This window comes from Bufo bufo, chromosome 3 (assembly GCF_905171765.1).
Source record: "Bufo bufo chromosome 3, aBufBuf1.1, whole genome shotgun sequence".
In the NCBI taxonomy this organism is placed as follows: Eukaryota; Metazoa; Chordata; class Amphibia; order Anura; family Bufonidae; genus Bufo; species Bufo bufo.
The window spans coordinates 594,608,530-594,630,584 of NC_053391.1; the positions used below are offsets into that span (position 1 = coordinate 594,608,530).

Genomic DNA, 22,055 nt, shown 5'->3' on the forward strand with positions numbered 1-22,055 from the left:
CCGGTGCGTCTTATAAGGCGAAAAATATCCCAATAAAATACATTTAGGTTTGTGGGTGTAAAGTGAAAAAAATGTCAAAGTTCGAGGGGTATGAATACTTTTTCAAGGCACTGTATGTCTTGGTTGCACATGGCATAATGAGCTAGGAATACACTATATGGACAGAAGTATTGGGATACCTACACATTATGCCTACAGGAGCTTTTATGACATCTAAACTGCCTGCAGGATCCGGAAATCTGTATGCAAACGGATATCTTTTTATTTATTTTTTCGGATTGATTAGACATTTGCATTGAAATACCGGATTTTTCTTTCCGGTATCATCCAGAATAACTTGTCCGGTATTTTTGTTTTTTCAAAGCTAGAAAAAACTGAGCAAGGCGCAGACCGAAAAACCGGATCCGGCGATGCAGCAATTTCCGGAACACTTGATGCCGGATCCGGTATTAATACATTTCAATAGAAATTAATGCCGGATCCGGCAAGTGCGGTAGGGACGGAGCGGAAGACATCCTGATGCATACCGAACGGATTCCTTTCCATTCAGAATGCATTGGGACAAAACTGATGCGTTTTTTTTTTCGGTATTGAGACCCTTTACCGGATTTCAATACCGGAAAAGAATAACGCTAGTGTGAAAGTACCCTAATTCTAAATCCATAAGCATTTATATTGAATTGGTTCCCCCTTTTTAGCTAAAACAGCTTCAACTCTTCTTTGGAAGGCTTTCTACAAGATCTTGGAGTGTGTCTTAAAGGAATATTTGTCCATTCATCCAGAACAACATTTCTGAGGTCAGACACTGAAATCAGATGAAAAGGTCTGGTTCAAAATCTCTGTTTTAGTTCATCCCAAAGGTGTTAGATGGGGTTGAGGTCAGGGCTCTGTGCGGCCAGTCAAGGTTTTCCCCACCACACTCGCCCAACCATGCCTTTTATGTACCTTGTTTTGTGCACTGGGGCACAGTCATGCTGGAGCAGAAAAGTTGGTAACGTACAATTGTCTAAAATGTCTTTGCATGCTGAAGCATTATTTTTCCCTAACGCCTCCACAACGGCACTTATAGGAGGGATGTCCCCGCCCTGGACAGGAAACAACGACGTAGAAGCAGAAGATTTAAGGGCCTCCTCCCCCTTACCTAGTCAGTCGTTGTTTCCTGTCCGGCGGACGTACTTGGAAGCCGCTCCTGCAGTCCAGAAGAAACTCTCTCTTTTCCGCCCAGCCTCACCTCGGTTCCTGGGGTCCTTCCCCACACTTATGTGGGAGGGCTGGAGCAGGGAACGGGTCCTCGGGGACGCTTGGCCTCCCTTCCTGTTCCTGGGAGTAAGTCCTGCTTGCAGGCGTCCCCGGGCGCATGCGCGATAGTTTCGGGGAACTATCGCGGGATCTGACGTCAGCGGGTGAGATTCTCCTTGGGCAAGAGAATCTTGCGAGAAGGCGGAGCTCCAGCGGCGCGGAATTTAAAAGTTCCCCTCAGACAGTACAGCGTCCTCGTGCTACGCTTGACCATGCTGGGCCCTGGAGACATGGACACCGCAAGAAAGCCCGTGGATCCCTCTGCCTCAGCCCGCTAAGCCTCCTCCCAGAGGAGAGATATGCTTAAAGCTGTTATGCTATTCTGTACTATACCTTATATTGTGCACTTGGTGCCTGCTGCTTTCCACCACCGGTGAAGGGTCTGGCCTCTCAAATAGTTTTTTTGCTGGTCTCTAAATGTGCTCCCCATTGTGTTTTCTGTGTTGATCTTAGGCCAGAGAGACCGCGACCCCGAAACCGCCTGGTGGAGAACTGGCACGAAAAAATGTGCCATTTGTCACAAAGCACTCTCCTCCAAATCAAAAAAACATCTGTGCCCCAAGTGCACAAAAAAAATTGTCTCAGAGGAATCTCCTTCCCTTCTCAAATCTATGAGGTCAATAATTAAAGAGGAAGTTAATGCGGCAGTAGACTTAAGAATGCCGTCATCCCCAAGACCATCCACCTCTCAAAGATCTCTAGCCTCTGACGCCGGGTTTGAGTTGGATGAAGGGGAAGTCTTTTCAGGATCAGACTCCTCCTCTTCTGAAGACGACTCGGGTAAACCCCTCTTTCAGCCGGAAGAGACAGATGGGCTCTTAAAAATCATCAGAGCAACTATGAACATTGAGGAGGTGAAGGAGGCTCATTCCGTACAAGACCAGATGTACCAAGGGTTAGGGGAAAGGAAGAAAAGAACCTTTCCCATTCATAATAATGTCAAGTCCCTTATTGCTAGGGAGTGGAAAGATCCAGAAAAAGGGTTGCTATATCGGACGCCTTTAAACGCAAATACCCCTTTGATGACTCTGACTCAAACCTGTGGGAAAAAAACCCAAAGGTAGATGCACCAGTAGCCCGGATCTCTAAAAGAACTTCGCTACCTTTTGAGGATACCGGCCTCCTCAGGGACCCCATGGACAAAAAGTGTGAAAGCCTTTTAAAAAAATCATGGGAGACTAACACAGCTATGCTGCGGCCAAGTATAGCTTCTACCTGTACTGCAAGAACACTTTCAGTTTGGCTGAACCAGCTAGAAAATCACCTGGTGGCTGGAACCCGAGCTCAAAGAACCGTTTTGAATACAATTATCCCCGTACATATGTTCATGACCACTCTGACACATATATGTGTCAGAGCTATCTCCTGCCTTGATATCGTGATGTCCCATTTGTTGGTGGGGTTTTACTGATGGACCTTTGGTCCCTATAGCCTGGGTTATTTTGATTTCATCCATCCCTGTTGGGTTGGGAGTGTCTGGGTCGACCCCATGGGCGGCCATTGCCGCCGGTGGTGCCGCCCCGGACACTCCCACCCCATACTTTTGTTATTATTGATGTAGTCCTCTAACCATTCCTTGATGCACCTACCATGCGGCTTCTTTGAGCACTAGTGAACTTATTTCACTTTCTATATTTATTAATTGTCACTGTATACACTCACTTTTCATGCCTATACGATATGTTTCCTTTCAATTAGGAATATATAATCCTGTTTTGAATTATAGGGATCATGTCTTGACGAATAATCGTATTATCGCATTTATTCTTAGTACTGTACGTGTGGTCTACCATTGATTCACATTGATCATGTTTGATCACAGGTACATCATTGCACTGATTGTACATTCATTTTATATGATACTATTCCTATTTTTTCCATTTTTTGATCCATATGAATTATGTTTTAATCATGTGATATATTGCTATATATTGTATACTATATTGTTAATTATGAATATTTTTATTATGTTTTTGATATTGATTATGGATTACATGGATTATATGCAGATCACTGTACGGAGTATATAATTATTCATATTATATGCATATCATTGTATGGAGTATACATGCATTCACATATAATCGTTATATTCTTCTTTTTCTCCTTTTTTCTTTTTGTATCCTTCTCACCACTCACACACGGCACTTCGGTTCCATTTATTATGGTTCCTCTGTACACTTCTTATTCACTGCAGGTCCCACTGTGTGGGCGTGTCAGAGTACTTATTTGCATATAGTTAGATGTATGGTTTCTGTCCCATACACACATATATATCTTTTCTCACTTTTTCACTTGGCAAGTCCTTTTCGCTGGTTTTATGCATCATAGCTTATACGGGACCCAATATGGATATATAGAAGTGTGGTGTTTGCAGTACTGGCTACATCACTCACGCGATTGCGCCCATCTTCAGCCCCTTATCCATCCACCGGACGTTGCGGGTCACCTGCGTTCCACTGGGCCGTGGACTGCGCATGCGCTGCACATCGCCATCTCGACGCGCTCCGTGACGTCTGTAAGCGCCGCGCATGCGCGGTGTGCAGACGTGGACGCGCTGAGAGACGGGGACGTGGATCATGGAGTTCTCCGCGCCGATCGTGTGGACCACAGGTGCCTCGCATCCAGGTAATACCTCCCTATCGTCCCACCCCAATTCTAGCCTATATATACCCTGCCTGTATATCACTTAGTACCTCCTGACGAAGCCGCTGAGGTGAAACGCGCGTCGAGGTCTCGCGCTCAGGGTCTGGCATCCCATTTATCACCATGTCTTCAGGTACGTCCTGTTACTAGTACAGCCTTACATTTCCCACTGGGTACCCCCGTATACATCCATAGTGGGTCCCTTACTTTTAGGTGCATGTTGCTACCTTTGAGACTCTGATATTGACTCTCATTGTGGACTCACTATTATACCGGTTTGTTTCGGTGCCTATGTATTTTGGGATGTGAGGGATTACTCATGGTTTACCAAGTATGGTCACTTGTACTTTTTGTACATAGCCTCATCACGGCTATCCTCTGTGTCATGCTATCCTGGTCATCCTTGAGTTAATGCCCTGATTTTTTGACTGTACTGATCTGTGTTCCACATTGCACAGGTTGACTGGTAATTTAATGGTGTCATTGGCCCTCTGCTTCTCCGTATACTGTATACCATCCTGTTGTTTCCCAATACTTTATATTTTATAATAAATGATATTTTGGTACATTACTTCCACTTGTTTGTTTTAGTCAATACTGCTACGGTCGCCTATTTAAACAAACAGGGAGGAACCAGGAGTCGCTCCCTAGCAGCTGTAAACGACAAGATTTTTTCCTGGGCAGAAAGCAACCTTATTTCCCTTTACAGCCTTGCATGTCAGAGGAGAAGAAAATTCCTTGGCCGACTTCCTCAGCCGTCACTCTGAAAGAAGGGAATTGGTCCCTAAATCTGCAAATATTTCATCGGTTGTGTCTCAAGTGGGGGACTCCAAAAATAGATCTCTTTGTGACAAAGACCAACGAACAGACCAAACAGTTCTGTTCCCTCTCCCAAAGGGACCAGCCACTATGGATAGATGCCCTATCCTGACCATGGCCAGACTGTCTTCTTTACGCCTTTCCTCCCTTCAGCCTAATATCAAAGACTCTCATGAAGGTGCAGGAAGAAAAGACCAAGGTAATCTTTATAGCCCCTCACTGGCCGAGAAGATCCTGGTTCCCCCTGCTACTTCATCTTTCGGCAGGGGAATCCTGGATTCTCCCATCCGTACTGGATCTCCTTCATCAAGGCCCAGTAAATCACCCAAACGTCAAACACTTGAACTTGACGGCCTGGAGACTGAGCGCAACACCTTAAAAAAGAAGGGACTCTTGGATTCAGTTATCTCCACTCTTATGCTCAGCCGAAAACCCATAACATCCAGAATTATCTGCGGACCTGAAAAGTTTTTTTAAAAATTCACGGGTGACGTAATTTTGCCAGACATTCCTCAAATTCTGCAGTTCCTCCAAGCTGGACTTGACAAAGGCCTCAGACCAGCAACCCTTAGAGTGCAGGTGTCAGACCTAAGTGCATTTTTTTACCTCAAGTTGGCAGAGTCCTCTCTAGTAAAGCGTTTTCTTAAAGGTGCTGTGAGAGACCCCTGTAGCCCGTCCTACCGTTGCTCCCTGGGACCTTAACTTAGTGTTATCTGTCTTAATGTCTCCTTCATTTGAGCCAATAGAAGAAATATCCTTGAGACTTCTCACGTTGAAGACCGCGTTCCTTACGGCCATTACAACTGCCAGAAGAGTTGGGGAGATCAAGCTTTTTCGTATAAACCTCCATATCTAACGATCCTCGATGACCACATAATTCTGAAACATTGCCCAGCCTTACTTCTACCTCAGGTAGGATCGCTGCCCTTGTTCTGTCCTTCACCAACTTCGGAAAAAGAAGAAATATCACAACTTGGATGTAAGAAGGGTTGTAATCTGCTACCTCAACAGAACCTCATCCTTCAGGCACTCGGACCAACTGTTCCTACAGTACCAAGGGCCCAACAAAGGTCGCGGGGCTAGCAAACCTACGATATCCAGACGCATAAAAAATATGATCAAGCTAGCTTACCTGCAGAAAGACCTCCAGCCCCCGGTTGGGCTAAGGGCTCACTCCACCAGAGCAGTGTCATCCTCATGGGCTGAGGCGGCATCAGTATCATTAGAACAGATATGTAGAGACGCAACTTGGGCCAATCCTATGACATTTTTCAATCACTACAGACTGGACATCCTTAAAAACCAGGACTTATCATTTGGGCGCAGGGTACTTTCTGCTGCTGTCCCTCCCTGATCCTATTACTCTGTTAGCCTCCACAACGGCACTTATAGGAGGATTATCGGAAGAATCTATTACCGGTAAGAGTAATTATTTCTTTCCCTTCACTGGAGATAAGGGTCCTAGGCCAACCCCTGAAATACATTCCTACATTATCCCTCCTCCACCAAGCTTTACAGTTGGCACAGTGCAGTCAGGTAGGTAACATTCTTCTGGCACTTGCCAAACGCAGACTCGTCCATCAGACTGCCAGATAGAGCAGCGTGATTCATCACTTCACAGAACTCATTTCCACTGCTCCAGAGTCTAGTGACAGTGCTTTACACCACTCCTTCTGATGCCTGGCATTGTGCTTGATGATGTAAGGCTTACATGTATGTACCTGCTTGACCATGGAAACCCATGCCATGAAGCTGCTGGTGCCCAGTTTTAGTGCTGATGTTAATGCCAGAGGAGGTTTGGACTCAGCAGAGGGTTGTTAACTTTTGTGCACTTTGCTCTGTAACTTTACATGGTCTTCACATCATGGCTGAGTTTCTTTGGTTCCTAAACGCTTCCATTTTATAATAATACCACTCACAGTTGATTGAAGAATGGGAGGGTAGAAATTTCATTAATTAACTTGTTACAGCAGTGACATCTTATTACAGGATCACACTGGAATTCAGTGAGCTCTTCTTCCACAAATGTTTGTAAAGGCAGACAGCATGGCTAGAGGCTGGATGTTATACACCTGTGGCAATGGGACTGAATTAAACACCTGAATTCAATGATTGAGAGATGTCTCCTAATAGTTCTATCCATATTGTGTGTGTGTGTGTGTGTGTGTGTGTGTCTACAGATTGGAGGTGTGTTAAAGGGGTTCACAAGAAATTGTACAAGATGGACTCCAGTAACCCAACCTAGAATTTAAATAGAAACTGGTTGCCCCTACTTGCAGAGATGTCTGAGGCGATGATGGAGGCAGTGCCTTGCTATATACTGTGCTGTTTGGCCGTGATGGTATATCAGGATCACTACATTACTGCTTGTTGTAGCTGAGAAGCCCTGCTGTACAGGGGATAGTAATGGTGCAATCCTGCCGATATGTCATCATGGCTGAGCAGCCTGACAGGAACGAGGTGCAGGATCTCCTCATATTACACTAAACAGCTGTGTAATGAAGCCCACTCCCCTTCTCCCCAGGCAGCTCTGCAAGCGCATGTAACCCATCATATTCACATTCTAAGACAAAGGATGTAGGTATTAATGAATCTTCCCCCAGTCATTACCACATCAATGCACAAGATCCTTTGTCTAGCTACAGTACAAGGCCCTGATTGTGGAAAAGCATTTGCAAAACTGTGTATATTGTATTAGCTGCTCACTTTATGAGCTATCCTTTTGAGCTTTATGCTATAAATTTTTTTTATGCTTTGCAATGTATTTTATTGTGGTATTTTATTAAAAGAACGGTGGCTCTACCTAAATCCCAGATAGTGGACTGGTGCACACCTCATGGTACTCCCCAATACTGTATAAAAGCCGTAAATAGTAAAATGGAAAACCGAGGGGCACTCTAACTAGAAATACATGGACCTTTGCAGAAATTGACAATATAAAACCCTTTATTTTAGCAATAATAGCAGAAAATAAAATAAGAATATGAATATCGGAACATTATACCATATCGAACAATAATAAAAACATGGGTCTGTAGACTATATTTTCTCAGACAGATGTCCCCCTATTTGCAGATATTCTATTACTACATAGTATAATTAGACCCCTATTTAATGGAATAGTTTTCCCTTAGTTCACATAAATTTCCAGGATATTGTCCTATGCTGTCTCTGCTGGGAATATATAGTCTCAATTGTTTCAATGTCCCTATTATTTGTGGGGTATAATACTCCAATGAGGTTATTCAATATGTCACGTATTGTAGCAATATATCACAGAAGTGTGTGTATGTATGTGTGTGTGTGTACATGTGTATGTATATATATATATATATATATAATATATTGTCAATTTCTGCAAAGGTCCATGTGTTTCTAGTTAGAGTGCCCCTCGGTTTTCTATTTTACTAATTAGTACTGAAAATTGAGCTCACTGCAGAATTGAAAGGGATATTTAGAGTTTGAAAAGGAAAGTGCAGAATCTATCCTTGTGACTTGTTATTCGTAAAGAAATTACCCATTTGAGAATGTACTTCTACACAATGGTATACAGAGTGATTGCTATAATACAAGTATATGGATGAATTGCTATTGGTGTGAATGTTTGTTTGCTAAACACTAAAGAATAGTTTGCATTACGTGCACGCATTGAAAAGCTTGACAACAGTTCAAGGGTAGGTAACATTTGTAGGATTTTGACTGATCTTCTTTTGTTTCCTCTCAATTGCAGAGCACTCTACATATAACAAATTCCAACTTCTATTCAATCTCTGTGGACAGTCTTATAAGCCAAGTACAGTACATGAACACAGTGATTGGAACCCAGCAGCAGAGTAACGTGTCTGTCATCCAGCCGCTCAGTGAGAAACTGGTATAGTTACCATATAACTATCATGTTAAAATGCCATCTATATATCACAAGTCTAATGACTAGCGCTACTACTGCTTGAGTAACACTGTTCTTAGTTTTTTTTTATTTTTTATGTAGTATCAATCATGAAGGCTGTTTACCCTACATATGAATACATCTGTGCAAAATAGTACAATAATGTAAATTAAGAACCTAGAGTACATTGAAACACGGGGGAATAGGCAGGAGAGACAAAGGTTAGACTGGATGTTGAAAAAACACTCCAGCAAATTTCTAATAGAAATACACTGGGGATTCTGCACACAGCACACACAGATAATGTCATGGAACTTTTAGAGCTGCAGTCATTGTATGGACTCGCCTATCACATCATTGCATTCCTGGACCCTTAGGGCAGAAATTATACTTTAGCAGCACTATATATGGGAGATGTACAGAGGAACTTGGTGGGGAAGAGGAAGTACGGTACCTGGAAGCTGCCAGGAGGGATTTCATAGATGTTGCTGCAACCCTGTACTTGACAAGAAATCAGCCACACTGACCTCCCTTCTACACAGGAGAGCAAGGTCTGGACAGGTGGAAAAGCAATCAAGATGTATGGATATAACTGAGCTGGGACAAAATTATTTACAATGCTTTTTTATATGTCCCAAAAATTAGCTGGAGTGCTGCTTTACTGTGTGTTTTTTTTTTTTTTTTTTTTTTTTAAAGGGGGACCTGATTTATGTTATAGAAACTGACCACCGTGCCTTTTTCATATGTTTATGTGATCCAGAAGTGACTCTTGATGTCTTTATATAATTTGTAAATCTGCAGAAAATGCACTCCTATTCTTGTTTGTCATATGCAAATTAGTTTTTTAAAGTCAAGGAGGCCGGGCCAAGCCTCCTCATGGTCAGGCTTTGCCTGCCCCCATTCTCCCACATGCTGATTGACATCTCCAGGCTAGAAAACCTCCTCCCCTGTTCTCAAGAGATCCCGGGCAAGCTTCGTTCGCTCTCCTATATGGTGCATGCCCAGTAAATAGTGCACTATAGCGCCAAGCTTCAGCTCTTCACTACACATGTGCCGTAGGGCGGGAGCGCTCTCCTCTCTACAGCGAGCAGAGTCTGCGCAGGAGCACGTGAGAATAGGGGATGACATCCCCTGGCCTGGAGATGCAGGAAGAGGGGGAGGGTAAGAGGGGTAAGCCTGAATTATTATTTTTTTGCATATGTGGAGAGCAAGAATAAAAGTGCATTTTCTACAAACTTACAAGTTACAAAAAAGCATCAAGAGTCACTTCTGGATCACCATATGTATGAAGAAGGTACTGTGGTCGGTTTCTATAACATAAACGAGCTGTCAGGTTTTATTTTAATTTTTTTTTAACTTTTTTACCATTTTAGTACATACTATGTATTAGTATGGTATTTTATTTTATTACACCTAGATAAGATTTGATTAAGGCCTCATGCACACAAACGTGTTTTTTTTTTTTTCTGTTTCCGTTCCGTTTTTTGCGTTCCGTGTACAGTCCGTATACGGAACTATTCATTTCAATGGGTCCGCAAAAAAAACGGAATATACTTCGTATGCATTACGTTTCCTTATTTCCGTTTTTCTATTCCATTCAAGGATAGAAGATGTCCTATTATTGTCCGCATAACGGACAAGGATAGTACTGTTCTATTAGGGGCCGGCTGTTCCGTTCCGCAAAATACGGAATACACATGGATGTCACCCTTATTTTTTGCGGATGCATTTTTTTGCGGACCGAAAAAAACGCTGAAAAAACCATACGGTCGTGTGCAATAGGCCTAGGCTGCTATGCTTGTGATCATTAAAATGATCATGAAAAGTTCTGCAAAATTATGTATGTATCCTAGAGTATAATGCAAGTGATTTTATGAGGTAATTTTTTATTTTTTATTTTTTTAGGTGAATTTCACAGTGAAGTTGGAGTTAGGTGGAATTCTGTCTTATTTATAGTAAGTATAGAATGACAACGCTCTAACAGCGCAACATAGAAAACAGGGCACGTTAATTCGCGTGGACACTAGGCCTGTTTGGGTAATTGTTAGTTTATTGCCGTATAGAAGGGAGATTAACACTTGCCGTATTTTTTCACCGTTGATTTGACGGCCGTGAATCCATCATGTAGCTTTGCCACATATTTGCTGTGGATTTGACCCACTGAAATGAATCCACATTTGTTAATTGCAAATTTTGATGCGGTCTTGCTGTGAATTTCACCTTTTGCATTCTAAATGCACAGTGGAAAAATATGCCCCCTAAAGCTGGATGAAAGAACTGCTCTTTCTTTGTCGTCCTGGCCTGTATTTATAAGGATTTTTGCTCCTAAATAATGGAACATACCAGAGAAAACTGTAGATCGCCATGATCATGACAGCTGTAGGAAATATTTTTAAAGGACACCTGTCTTTTTTTATTTTTATTTTTTTAACCGAATATCTATTATTGTTGTCCTAAGCAGATTCCAGCATTTTATTTTATTTTTCAATCTGCCCCTCCGTTCTGCTGCATTGCCCCCCTCCCCTCTCCGATTTGGTGCCTAGTATGTATTTGGCCAGTAAAGGTACCTGGAGTAGACCTCTGCTCTCCTCAGTGGGTGTATTCTTCCCCCTGTCTGTGTCGCGGTCTAATCGCTGCAGGCTCCTTCACAGCCAGGAAGAAGACATGCTGTTTTCGTGAGAACCCCCTATGTAAGTGAGTAATTCCAGGGACAACGCCATTGTGACGAGAGGAGAAGATGCGACGGGCAGAAGAGTAGAGGAATGGAAGATCCGAGTGCTAGATCGCCTGTTTTTCTTCTCTTTTGCCTGTTGCGTCTTCTGCTCTTCTAACAATGGCATTGGCTCCAGAAGTTCTCGCTTACATAGGTGTTCTCGCGAGAACAGCACCTCTCCTTCCCAGCTGTGAAGTGGTCCATAGCGATTGGACAGCATCACAGACTGGAAGAATTATATGCCCACTATGGAGAGCGGAGGTCTCCTCCCCTGGTACCTTTACTGGTCACTTACATATTAGGTGCTAAAACAGAGGAGGGACCGATTAGGGGGAAAAGTGCTGGTATCTGCTTGGGACAGGCAACAAGAAAAAGAAAAGGTTTTAGAAAAAAAGAGGCAACAGGTCCCAATAATAGGCAGGAGGTGACCTAACAACTAGGGAGTGTGGAATAATGATTGAAGAGCTGTATGGTCTTATCGCTACCTATAGAGAACAATAGGCTGCATCCAACTGCCCAGCAGATACTGATATCGGGTCTCGAGACCTTTTATCATTTTAGTTTAATCATTTTACAGTGCAAGTTTGGGAGTTTATTTTTTTTTTTCCTTTTTTTTAAATTTTTTTTTTTACCCTTCTACAGCAAATGCTAGTTTAATTGCCAATCAGCACTTCTATGTCGACTAACACAACCTTGTATGACAGCTTAAAATGAAAAGTGATATTTCAAAAAGGGGCTGTGGAGTCGGTAAGCCAAAACTCTGACTTCTGAATCCTGTATTTTATCACACTCCAACTCCTTCATAAATGGCCCATAATTTAGTAATACATTTACAGCAGTAAAATGGTAACAGACTTTTTCTTACTATCCTGTAAGTAATCAGGCTACTGGAGCACAAAACATATTTATTGGAATGCAATTTCAGATTTTTATGTTTATTTTTTTCATTCCTGTACGGAAACTGCAAAACACTTAATAGTGTTAAGAAATCTATGGATTTGTTCTTAGAAAAGGTTAGAATAGATGCATATGTACGGTATGTCCTGGAAATGCAGAGGATTATATGGGAATGGAAGAAACATGTGAAAGGTGTAGCTGCTATAGTCAGTGCTTGTCCTAAAGGGGTTGTCTCGCTGGTGCCAGCAGCCTGCCTCCTCTATGGAAAGATTCATACTTACCTGCTCCAGTCCTGCACACTGGCTCCTGTGTGTCTGTCTTCTGATCTGCGGCTTGTTTACTTCCTCCCTGGCATGGGCATGTATACGCTGCAGCCAATGACTGGATTTAGATGTGATGTGTCCAAAAGAGGCACAGAAGGGGTGCAAATGAGCTCTTAACAAGCTCTGCCTATAATGCCACCAGCTGTAGGGCAGCTCTCCTACAAGTCAATGTTCGACCCTTTAAATAGGCCTTGAGACATGACTAGGATATTAAATAAGCCAGCACCCCATCTGCATACAGCTGGTTTGGGGGTAATTGCCCCTCATCAGTGCAGAGAGTACTGGCTTAACTGGGTGAGAGGCCTAGGTCAGGATTTGGGGGTTACAATCTCTCCTTGCGGGGAAAGCGCCCTCCGAGTCATGTCTCAAGGCCTATTTAAAGAGTCAAACATTGACTTATAGCATAGCTGCCTTACATCTAATGGCATTAGAGGCAGAGCTTGTTAAAAGCTCATTGGCATCCTTTTCTTCCCAAAAGAGGCACATCACTACTGAAGCCAGCCATTGGCTGCAGTGAGCAGATGACTTTGCACTTGCAGTGGAGGAAGTAAACAAGCCACTGACCGGAAGATGGATATACACGGGAGCCAACTCGCAGGACCAGAGCGACGGGGAGTAGGTAAGTAGGATTTCTAACCATAGCATAGGCAGTCTGTGGTAACCTGTGAAAAGTAACTTATTCCCAGACAATACCTTTTTAATGCTGTCTTTCTGAGATGACTGCAGGCATGTCCAGTGGTGAATGTCCTCCCTCTGGTCTTCACTACTGAGCATGTGCAGCACAGTTTCAAGCATTGTAGCTAAGGGTCTTGGAGCAGCATGAAGATACCTAGTACACGGCTAGTTTCCCACTAGTGTTTAGAGCTCTGGCAGGCAGCCTGCTGGAGCTCTCTGGTGCCTGAATGCTCGCTGGCCCAGAGGACTGGCAAAGATCCGGCCACAACCTGGCAGATCACACTGTGCGCAGCGGTTTTAGTCTGGCCGATCCTTGGCATATTTGCTGGGTTGCGGCCGGATTTCCACCGGTCCCCAATATAATCAGCAGCCTGCAGCAATGCCGGATCCAGAGAGCTCTGGCAGGAAACAGCCTGCCGCAGCTTTCAAGAGCTGGTGTGAAACTAGCCTAAGGGATAGGATAGAACACAGGAGAGGTGAGGACTGATTTTCTGTCATCACTAGAGCACCCTGCTTATCACTGCTTTTGATAAATAGGGGCCTATAATTATGTTTGTAAGGGGAAGGGATATTCCTTGTTTAATTTCCTTTTTGCTTCTTTTTTTTCCCAGTAACTTCTGCACTCTGCCCACAGTTAAAGTGCACAACATTGTTGTTTTTGTGCGGTATGTACAGCTTATTTTGTTTTACTTGTATTTTCTGTATTTCTTAATATTGAAGTATTTGGTAGATTATCGAATAGTTTAGATTACCAAACTGTCATTGGAAAGTACAAAGAGTTTGTATGTGTAGGGAACCTAAAAAATGCTACCATGCTACTGCTGTTATCCAGTTCAAGTATTAGACCACTATATTATCATGTTTTATCTTAGTATGGAAGTGTTATTATTTTGTGGATGTCCCAGGTATCTTCCTGTATTGGCTTTTCCATCTAGCCTATTTTCTTCTTTCGCCTGATGTTTTTTTCAATTGTTATATAATGTATTTATAAAAAAAAAATTATAATAGATTTTAATTCTTTTAATTGTTTCTGGAGTTCTGTAGTTGTTTTTAGTATCTATGAGCTCATAGATTCTAACTTTTGAATACTACTTGATGAGGATATGGTCGGTTTTTATTGTTCTATAATCAGCCTCATAATTGTTTGTCTTTGATCCTGGCCCTGAGATTGAAGTTTTGGTTCCTTTTACAGATGCCAGATTCCGCCCAGATCGACGAGATGCAAGTCAATCAGCAGTTGGATATGGGCTTATGCACCTCGAATGTTGGACGGATGGTCATTAGTATGATCATTTCTTCCCCATTCAGTTTGCAAATTGTCAGCACCATGCCAGTGTGTTGCCAATAAATGACAATTTTGCAGCTGCATGAAAGATGCAACCACCAGACAAACGGGTATTTGCTCGTTTGTCAAGTGAATGGTGGCATGTTTAATATGGGGCAATGATCAGGAATGAGCATTTATCCTTTCTGATTTTGTAGAAGGGCCCTTATCTTGCCATTCTGTGCCCTTTAAACCTGGGTTTACACATGACTAAATAGCTGCAGATTTTGGTGCTGCAAATCCAAAGCGTTGTATAGTATCCATATCCATCAAACGGGACAGTACTGCTTTTATTAGGTTCTAGTATGTAGACATCTGAGCACATGCCGACCTTGATAGCTCCTGCACTGCCGGAGGAGGAATGTAATTTATGACGAGACGCCGGTCTCCTCTGGCTCTCTGTGTGCCGGGATTAAATCTACAGCCACTCGGAGCTGCCGTAGATTTCGGTCCTTATTTATGCCAGTTGCCCTCACTGCACCCTCACCACACTCCCATTAAGTAGTCTTGGCAAGGGCGGCGTAAAATACAGCAAAAAAAGAAAAGGCATAAATGTTTCTGGGGGAATAAATAAATTCCAGACAACCCTTTTAAGTAAGGATCAGACCCTGTTGTGCATACAGGCCAATAGCTGTCAAATAGTGTTGACGAGACCATTCTGTGTATGGCTGAACCTTCCAAAAAATGTTTTTGTTCATTTGACAGACTAAAATGTAAATTTTTATAAATGTACTATGAGTGGTGCAGAGGTGAAACATTTTTAAACTGGATTTCTAATTTGTCCTTTCCCTCTTGCAGAACTTCGGTGAAATTCTCTTACGTCGGGCACACCTCGCAAAGCTCCCTGGAGACTTACCAATACATCGATTGTGGTGCAAATTCAACAATATTGACCGACCACCATGCTTTATTAAGTAACTAAAGCATAATCAGCAATATGCTGTCTTGCCCCTGTGAGTCATCTACAGAAATGATAAATCGACGGTACATCTGCACCAGCCTGGCACTCATGTTTACATTACAAAGTTCTGGAATCTGCACTGGCACTTTTATTGCACTGGTGCTCCCCTTCTTTGTGCTTTATTTTAATCAATTGTAAAATGTTTTCTAGTAATTAAAGACCAGAACATTCACAGTTTTAAATCTTATTTCATTAACCTTTTCAGGACATCCGCCATACATGCACAGCGGAAGTCCGATGTTTAAAAATGACTCTCTCTCTCCTGAGTGCAGCAGGCGCCTTTCCACTGGTTTTCTGCTGTTTTAAACCGCTGATGTCTGTGATTTGGCATATGAAGCTGCTTTCCCTGGTACGGTGTGTGTCTGGGGCACAAACTGTTCTGATTCATGGTGATTAGAAGAGCCAGTCCATAGGAACATAGTGCAACTCCCATAGGCTGCAATGTTAATTCATTACAGTCTTTGGGACAAGCAAGTTAAAGGGGTTCTGCAGTTTGTTTAAACCAGGCATGCTCAACCTGCGGCCCTCCAGCTGATGCAAAACTACAACTCCCAGCATGCCTGAACAGCCTACAGCAGGGCATTGTGGGAGTTGTAGTTTTACAACAGCTGGAGGGCCGCAGGTTGAGCATGCCTGGTTTAAACTGATGATCCATCCTCTGGATGGATCATCAGTATCTATCTGATCGGCGGGGGTCCGACACCCAGGACCCCTGCCGATCAGCTGTTTGAGAAGGCAGCGGCGCTCCAGGAGCTCCGCGGCCTTCTCACTGTTTACCGCTGGCCCAGTGACGTCACGACTAGTATCAATGGCCTGGGCGGAGCTAAGCTCCATTCAAGTGAACAGAGCTTAGCCGCGCCCAGGCCAGTTGATACTATTCGTGACGTCACTGGGCCTGAGAGAAACCAAGAGAAGGCCGCAGCACTCCTCGAGCACCGCTGCCTTCTCAAACAGCTGATCGGCGGGGGTCCCGGGTCCTGCCGATCGGATGCTGATGATCTATCGAGAGGATAGATCATCAGTTTAAACAAACTGCAGAACCCCTTTAAAATATGTTTAAAAATAAATAAAAAAAATTTAAATTCTAATCACCTTTTCCCCATAATAAAAATAAACCTTCAAAAAATAAAGATAATTTGCATCGGCGTGTTTTAAAATGCCAGTACCATAAAAATATAAACATATTTATCCCAAATGATAATTGTCATAAAAAAGTCTAAATATATGCCGAAGCAAAGAAAAATTCATTTTTTTCCAAAGTTTTATTTCATTTTTTTAAAGGCTATATACACCTTTTGGGGGCATGTTTTTTTTATTGCATTTTACTCATTTTGGGCTAAAAATTATCTTTTATTAAAAGTATTGAGCCATTCTAGCACAAAGGGTTAACTGCTTGTCTAGCTGTGTGAATGGTACTTTCACTTTCTGCTGATCATCTAATAAACCTCATCTCTAAATTACTAAAAGGTCATAAGCCTGTTATTTAAACCACATTCTTATCAGTAAGATAAAAATTGAGCTATAATGAGTGTTTAGGAGGTCAGAGATCCGGGATAAGGAGCCGTCACCTGAGCTGCCTGACGGGACAGAGTGAAAATTCAGAGGGAGAGAAACTCAAGGCTGCACAGGGATAGGGGTTCAACATTTTTAATAAAGACCATTTTAAAAAATGATTTCTCGCTCAAAATGAGTACAATACAATTTTTAAAAAAAATGCCTCCAAAGGTGTATATGGCCTTAAAGTATTAAAACACAAGAAAAACTATATAAATGTGGAATCACTGTAAGCACTCTATTGTTTTAGCCTAGGCAGGATAAAATGGTGCCATTACAAAGTACAAAATACAAGCCCTCATAGGGCTATGTGAACTGAAACATAAAAAATGTATGGCTACTGTAAGACATCGTCCTGACCTTAATGGGTTAAATTGGACCCATAGTGCCACGTCGTTTAGCACAATAAATAGCAGTGTGTCCCAAGCTAAATAACAAAATTTAACTGCCGCAGTACTTGTACCAGAAAAGCTACAGGTACTTATTGCTGCAAGCTTTTTTTTCCATGAAGTATTATGTTTCTTTGTCTACGATGTAAAATGTAGGAGTCTCACTGAATGTGTGGTATTAACCTTTGTGCTGACAGTTATGTTTACTTTATCTTTAAAGGGGTTTCCAGGATTGATGGTCTATTCTCAGAATAGGCCATCAATATCGGATTGTTGGGGTCCCACAACCTGCACTCCCGACGATCACCTTTTTAGAGTAGCTCCGTAGCTAAAAGTCAGCACACAATTGCACAGTTCTGTCCGTTGTGTATTGGATGGAATTGGTAATTGCAGCGCTTCCCCTTCTACTGTGAAGGTCTGGGGTGTTGGACCTCTGCCCATCAGATATTGATGGCCTATCCTGAAGATAGTCCATTATCATTAAATTCCCATAAAACCCCTTTAAATGGTTCTTAAAGACTATGGACAATTTAGCATCATTTTTTATTATTGAAATGTAGTATGTATTATAAAATATTTTTCAAATTGGATGTACTTTGATTTGTGCAGCTTGCATGTATACACACCACACTGCCAGCTGCAGAAAGCCATTCTGCGATGCATCTTTCAAACTGGCTGGCCTGGTCATAAATTGACGTCAGATTGTTCGGGGGGAGAGGTCAGAGAAGTACTGGAGACCCAATCCGAGTTGTTGGGCAGCCAGTCTGAAGGATTGATCACAAAACTGCAGCTGACTGCACGGTGTATATACGTGCCAGCTGTAGAAACCACACACGAGAATTTTTTATTAAAAACCCAATTAACAAAATGCATGTGTGTGTGCGCAATTCCAAAAATTTTTGATGCACAGGTGTCCATAGTCTTTAAAGTGGACCTGTCGCCACAAAATGCAGTGCAATCTGCAGGCAGCATGTTATAGAGCAGCAGGAGACGAGCAGGTTGATTATTGTTTTGTCGGAAAATATTCAATAAAACAAATGTTTGGTTTTTTCCACCTCCTGTGGACACGTATCGGTACAGGAAGGAGGTGTTGTGATTGATAGCATTGTGTGTATGAGTATGCATAGAATGCTCATAGCGGAGCAGCTCTACGTTAGGCTACTTTCACATCTGCGTTTTGCTGAACTGTTATGAGATCTGTCACAGGATCTCGAAACCACAGTAAAACGCTTCCGTTTTCTCCCTATTCGTTTTCAATGGGGACAAAACTGAACGAACTTGAACGGAGTGCGTCAGAATGCAATCCGATTTGTTTCCTTCCCATGGTGCGCACACAAATGCAAGCAGCGTCTTTGTGTGCGTTATGGGATACTGTGCAAGACGGATCCGTCATGAAACACAATGTAAGTCAATGGAGGCGGATCTGTTTTTTCGGACAGAAAAGAAAAAAGGATCCTCCCCGTTGATTAAGGCCTCATGCACACGGCCGTTGTTTGGGTCCGCATCCGAGCCGCTGTTTTGGTGTCTCGGATGCCCACCCATTTACTTCAATTGGGCCGCAAAAGATGCGGACAGCACTCAGTGTGCAGTCCGCATCCGTTGCTCCGTTCCCCGGCCCCGCTTAAAAAAAAAACTGTCCTATTCTTGTCAGCGCTTTGCGGACAAGAATAGGCGTTTATATTGACGGCCGCCCATTCCGTTCCGCAAATTGCAGAAGCACACGGGCGGCTTCCGTTTTTTGCGGCACAGTCGTGTGCATGAAGCCTTACAGTGGTTTTAGTGACTGATCCGTCTTATTTTGGAAATAATACAACCGGATTTATTCTGAACGGATGCAGACGGTTGTATTATTGAACTGATCCGTTTTTGCTGATCCCCTGACGGATCTAGCAAAAACGCAGATCTTAAAGTAGCCTTACCTAAATAGGTGTACCCAATCAGTAGGAGAAAAGGTCTGAGGGATCTATGGTTGCAAGCAATGTCGGACCCTGGCTCACGGTCCCAGAGATTAATCCTAGAATGATCTTCTGCAGATTTAGAGATAGCTGTCAGTCACTGGTAACACCTCCCTCCTGTAGCGATAGCTGTTCACAGGAAGCGGAAAAAGCAAAGATAGACATGTATAAATTACAGGTTTTACTGAATCTTTTCCCACAAAACGATATATACGGTAAATCTGCTCAGCTCCTCCTGCTCTATAACATGCTGCCTGCAGATTGCACTGCATTTTGTGCAATCTTTAAATTTGTGTTCGGACCAATGGACACAATTTGCCATATAAAACCATAGTTTCAACAAAAAGGAACTAGCTCTTTAGAGAGTTTTACTTTCGCTCAGGCATAGTGATAATTATACCTTCAATGTGGTAAAGAAAACGCAAATCTAAAAAAATATACATTGTATTATTTATTTGGCTATTTTATCTATTGCTAGTATAGGCAAAGCATATCCAGGTCATAGACTGTAGACTGTACAAAATGTAAAGAATTGTAAGATTATGTAATTAGCAAAGACAAAAATACTGGCCGGCTGTATAGTGTTGAAAAGTGCTTAATTCTTCAGTTTAAGGAGGACCTGTCACTTTTCCTGATGTGTAACTACTTGCATTTCCCAGGAAATTACATTTCTGGAACATCTATTCTTATGACTCGATTATGTGGCATTCCTCTATTATTCCTACTAGAAGTGTATGAATGAATTGCCAGCAGTCTGCAATAAAGGTACAACTGGGTGTTACCAGTTGGGGGCGTGTCCGTGCCCAGTCTGACACTGGCAACACTGATTGGATAGTGTCAGACTTTACAGGGACACTTCTCTCCCCCAGCTGATAACACAAAGTTGTACCTTTATTACAGACTGCTGGCGATTCATTCATAAACCTCAGCAGGAATAATAAATTAATGACACAACATAGTTGTAAGAATAGATGACATGAGGAATGCACGTCAGGAAAGGTGACAGATTCTTTTTAAATACCTTGTGAAAGTGTTTATTCTACTTCTAAAGAGTTGTGTCCACATTTGCAACCTATTTTGTATTGTTCATGTGCATCAAATAAAATTAAAAAAGTCGTAGGGGCTCATTTATTAAGACTGGTGTTCTAGTCGCCGGTCTTAATAAAGCCCCTGCGCTGGTGGAGGATCCACCGAAGATATGAAGAGGCGCCAGCCTCTACATAACTTCGGCACATCCAGCGCCAGCTTCTGAGCTGTCTTACATTTAGAACATTTTCTACGTCTAAAACGGGCGTAGAAAATGGTGAATCAGATGGGCCTTACAGCCCGTCCCACGCCACGCCCACAGTTTGGCATGAGCAGAGAGAAGTTACAGATAGTGGCGCAACTAACCGTTGCACTGCCATCTGCACCTGAAATACACCTAATATAGGCATATTTCAGTATAATAAATTACCTCCTTAGTCTTTATTAAAAAATGTCCTACGATTTTGTGTCTAGAGCTCCTTTACAGATCCTCTAGTTTCCCTGGTCCTTGCTACAAATACTGTAGTGTGACCCCAGAATCACATTTGCTTCCATCTGTCCCCTACTTCTTGTTGACCTACATCTGCTATATTGGCAAGAAGTGGGTAACACTAATTTAAGGGGCATTCCAGGATTTTACTATATACTATTGATCTTTAGGAACGGCCATCACTCCGCTGAGCGAGGTCTGACTGCCCGCGCCCCCACCAATCAGCTGTTTATTTCTAGCGCCAGAACTACACAGCGGTTCATTGTGTAGAGCACTGCTCCCATTCACTTCAAAGGGAACAGCGCTGCAGTTACCAGTTCCATCCTCTACACAATAGACAGAGCTGTGTAATTCCAGCAACAGAGCCGCTCTGAAACAGTTGGTCGCTGGGGGTGCATGGTATTTAGCTCCCGCCAATCTGACATTGATGGCCCATTCTGAAGATAGCCCGACAGTAGTAAAATCCTGGAAAAGCCCTTTAAAGAGAGTATGACTGCGAGCTCAATTCCAGCTTCCGTTTGACGTGGACATTGACGGCTGCAGCCAATCACTTGCTGTAAACTGGTCAGCAATGCGGCCAGTGATTGGCTGCAGAAATCACATGTCCATTTAGAGAGGGAGCAAGTAGTAGAGAGGCGCAGGACATGGGAAGCAGCATCAGTAATGGAACAGGGGGGGATCGGTAAGGTGAGTATATGACTATTTTTGTTTTTTATAGCATTCCATTCTGTTTTCAAAATGAATATTTCCTGGCTGACTATCTCTCTTTCAACAAGTATAAGTAGTTGGATGCATTGATGCAAGAAACAATTTTTTTTTTTTTTCATTGGACACAGGCTAAAGAATAAGGGGAAGCCAGGGCATTAATTTACCTATTGCTGTGGGTATGTCAATGTCGACCTCTTTAGTGGTTATACAGGCACTCAGACACTGCAGTCTCTACATTGTGAACAAGGAATGTAATACTTATAACCACTATGCTCAATACTGCAAATGTCTCTTCTGTTGTTTGGATTCATATGCAGCCATCAAAAGCTTCGCCGGTCAGTATAGCACTTATTCAGCTGTTTCTAGCTTGACGGTAACATGGTTTACCTA

At 42.7% G+C, this 22,055-nt stretch overlaps 1 protein-coding gene across 1 annotated transcript in view; it reads left to right on the forward strand.

Annotated features, from left to right (window-relative positions):
• TMEM106C (transmembrane protein 106C) overlaps positions 1–15,715 on the forward strand; it is a 47,084-nt gene extending 31,369 nt beyond the window's left edge. The window contains exons 5-8 of the mRNA XM_040425884.1: positions 8,495–8,635; positions 10,556–10,605; positions 13,870–13,923; positions 15,381–15,715. Of these exons, the coding sequence (XP_040281818.1) occupies positions 8,495–8,635; positions 10,556–10,605; positions 13,870–13,923; positions 15,381–15,504 (369 nt within the window). The 3' untranslated portion in view covers positions 15,505–15,715. The remainder of the gene's footprint in view (positions 1–8,494; positions 8,636–10,555; positions 10,606–13,869; positions 13,924–15,380) is intronic.
• The last annotated feature ends 6,340 nt before the right edge of the window (positions 15,716–22,055 follow it).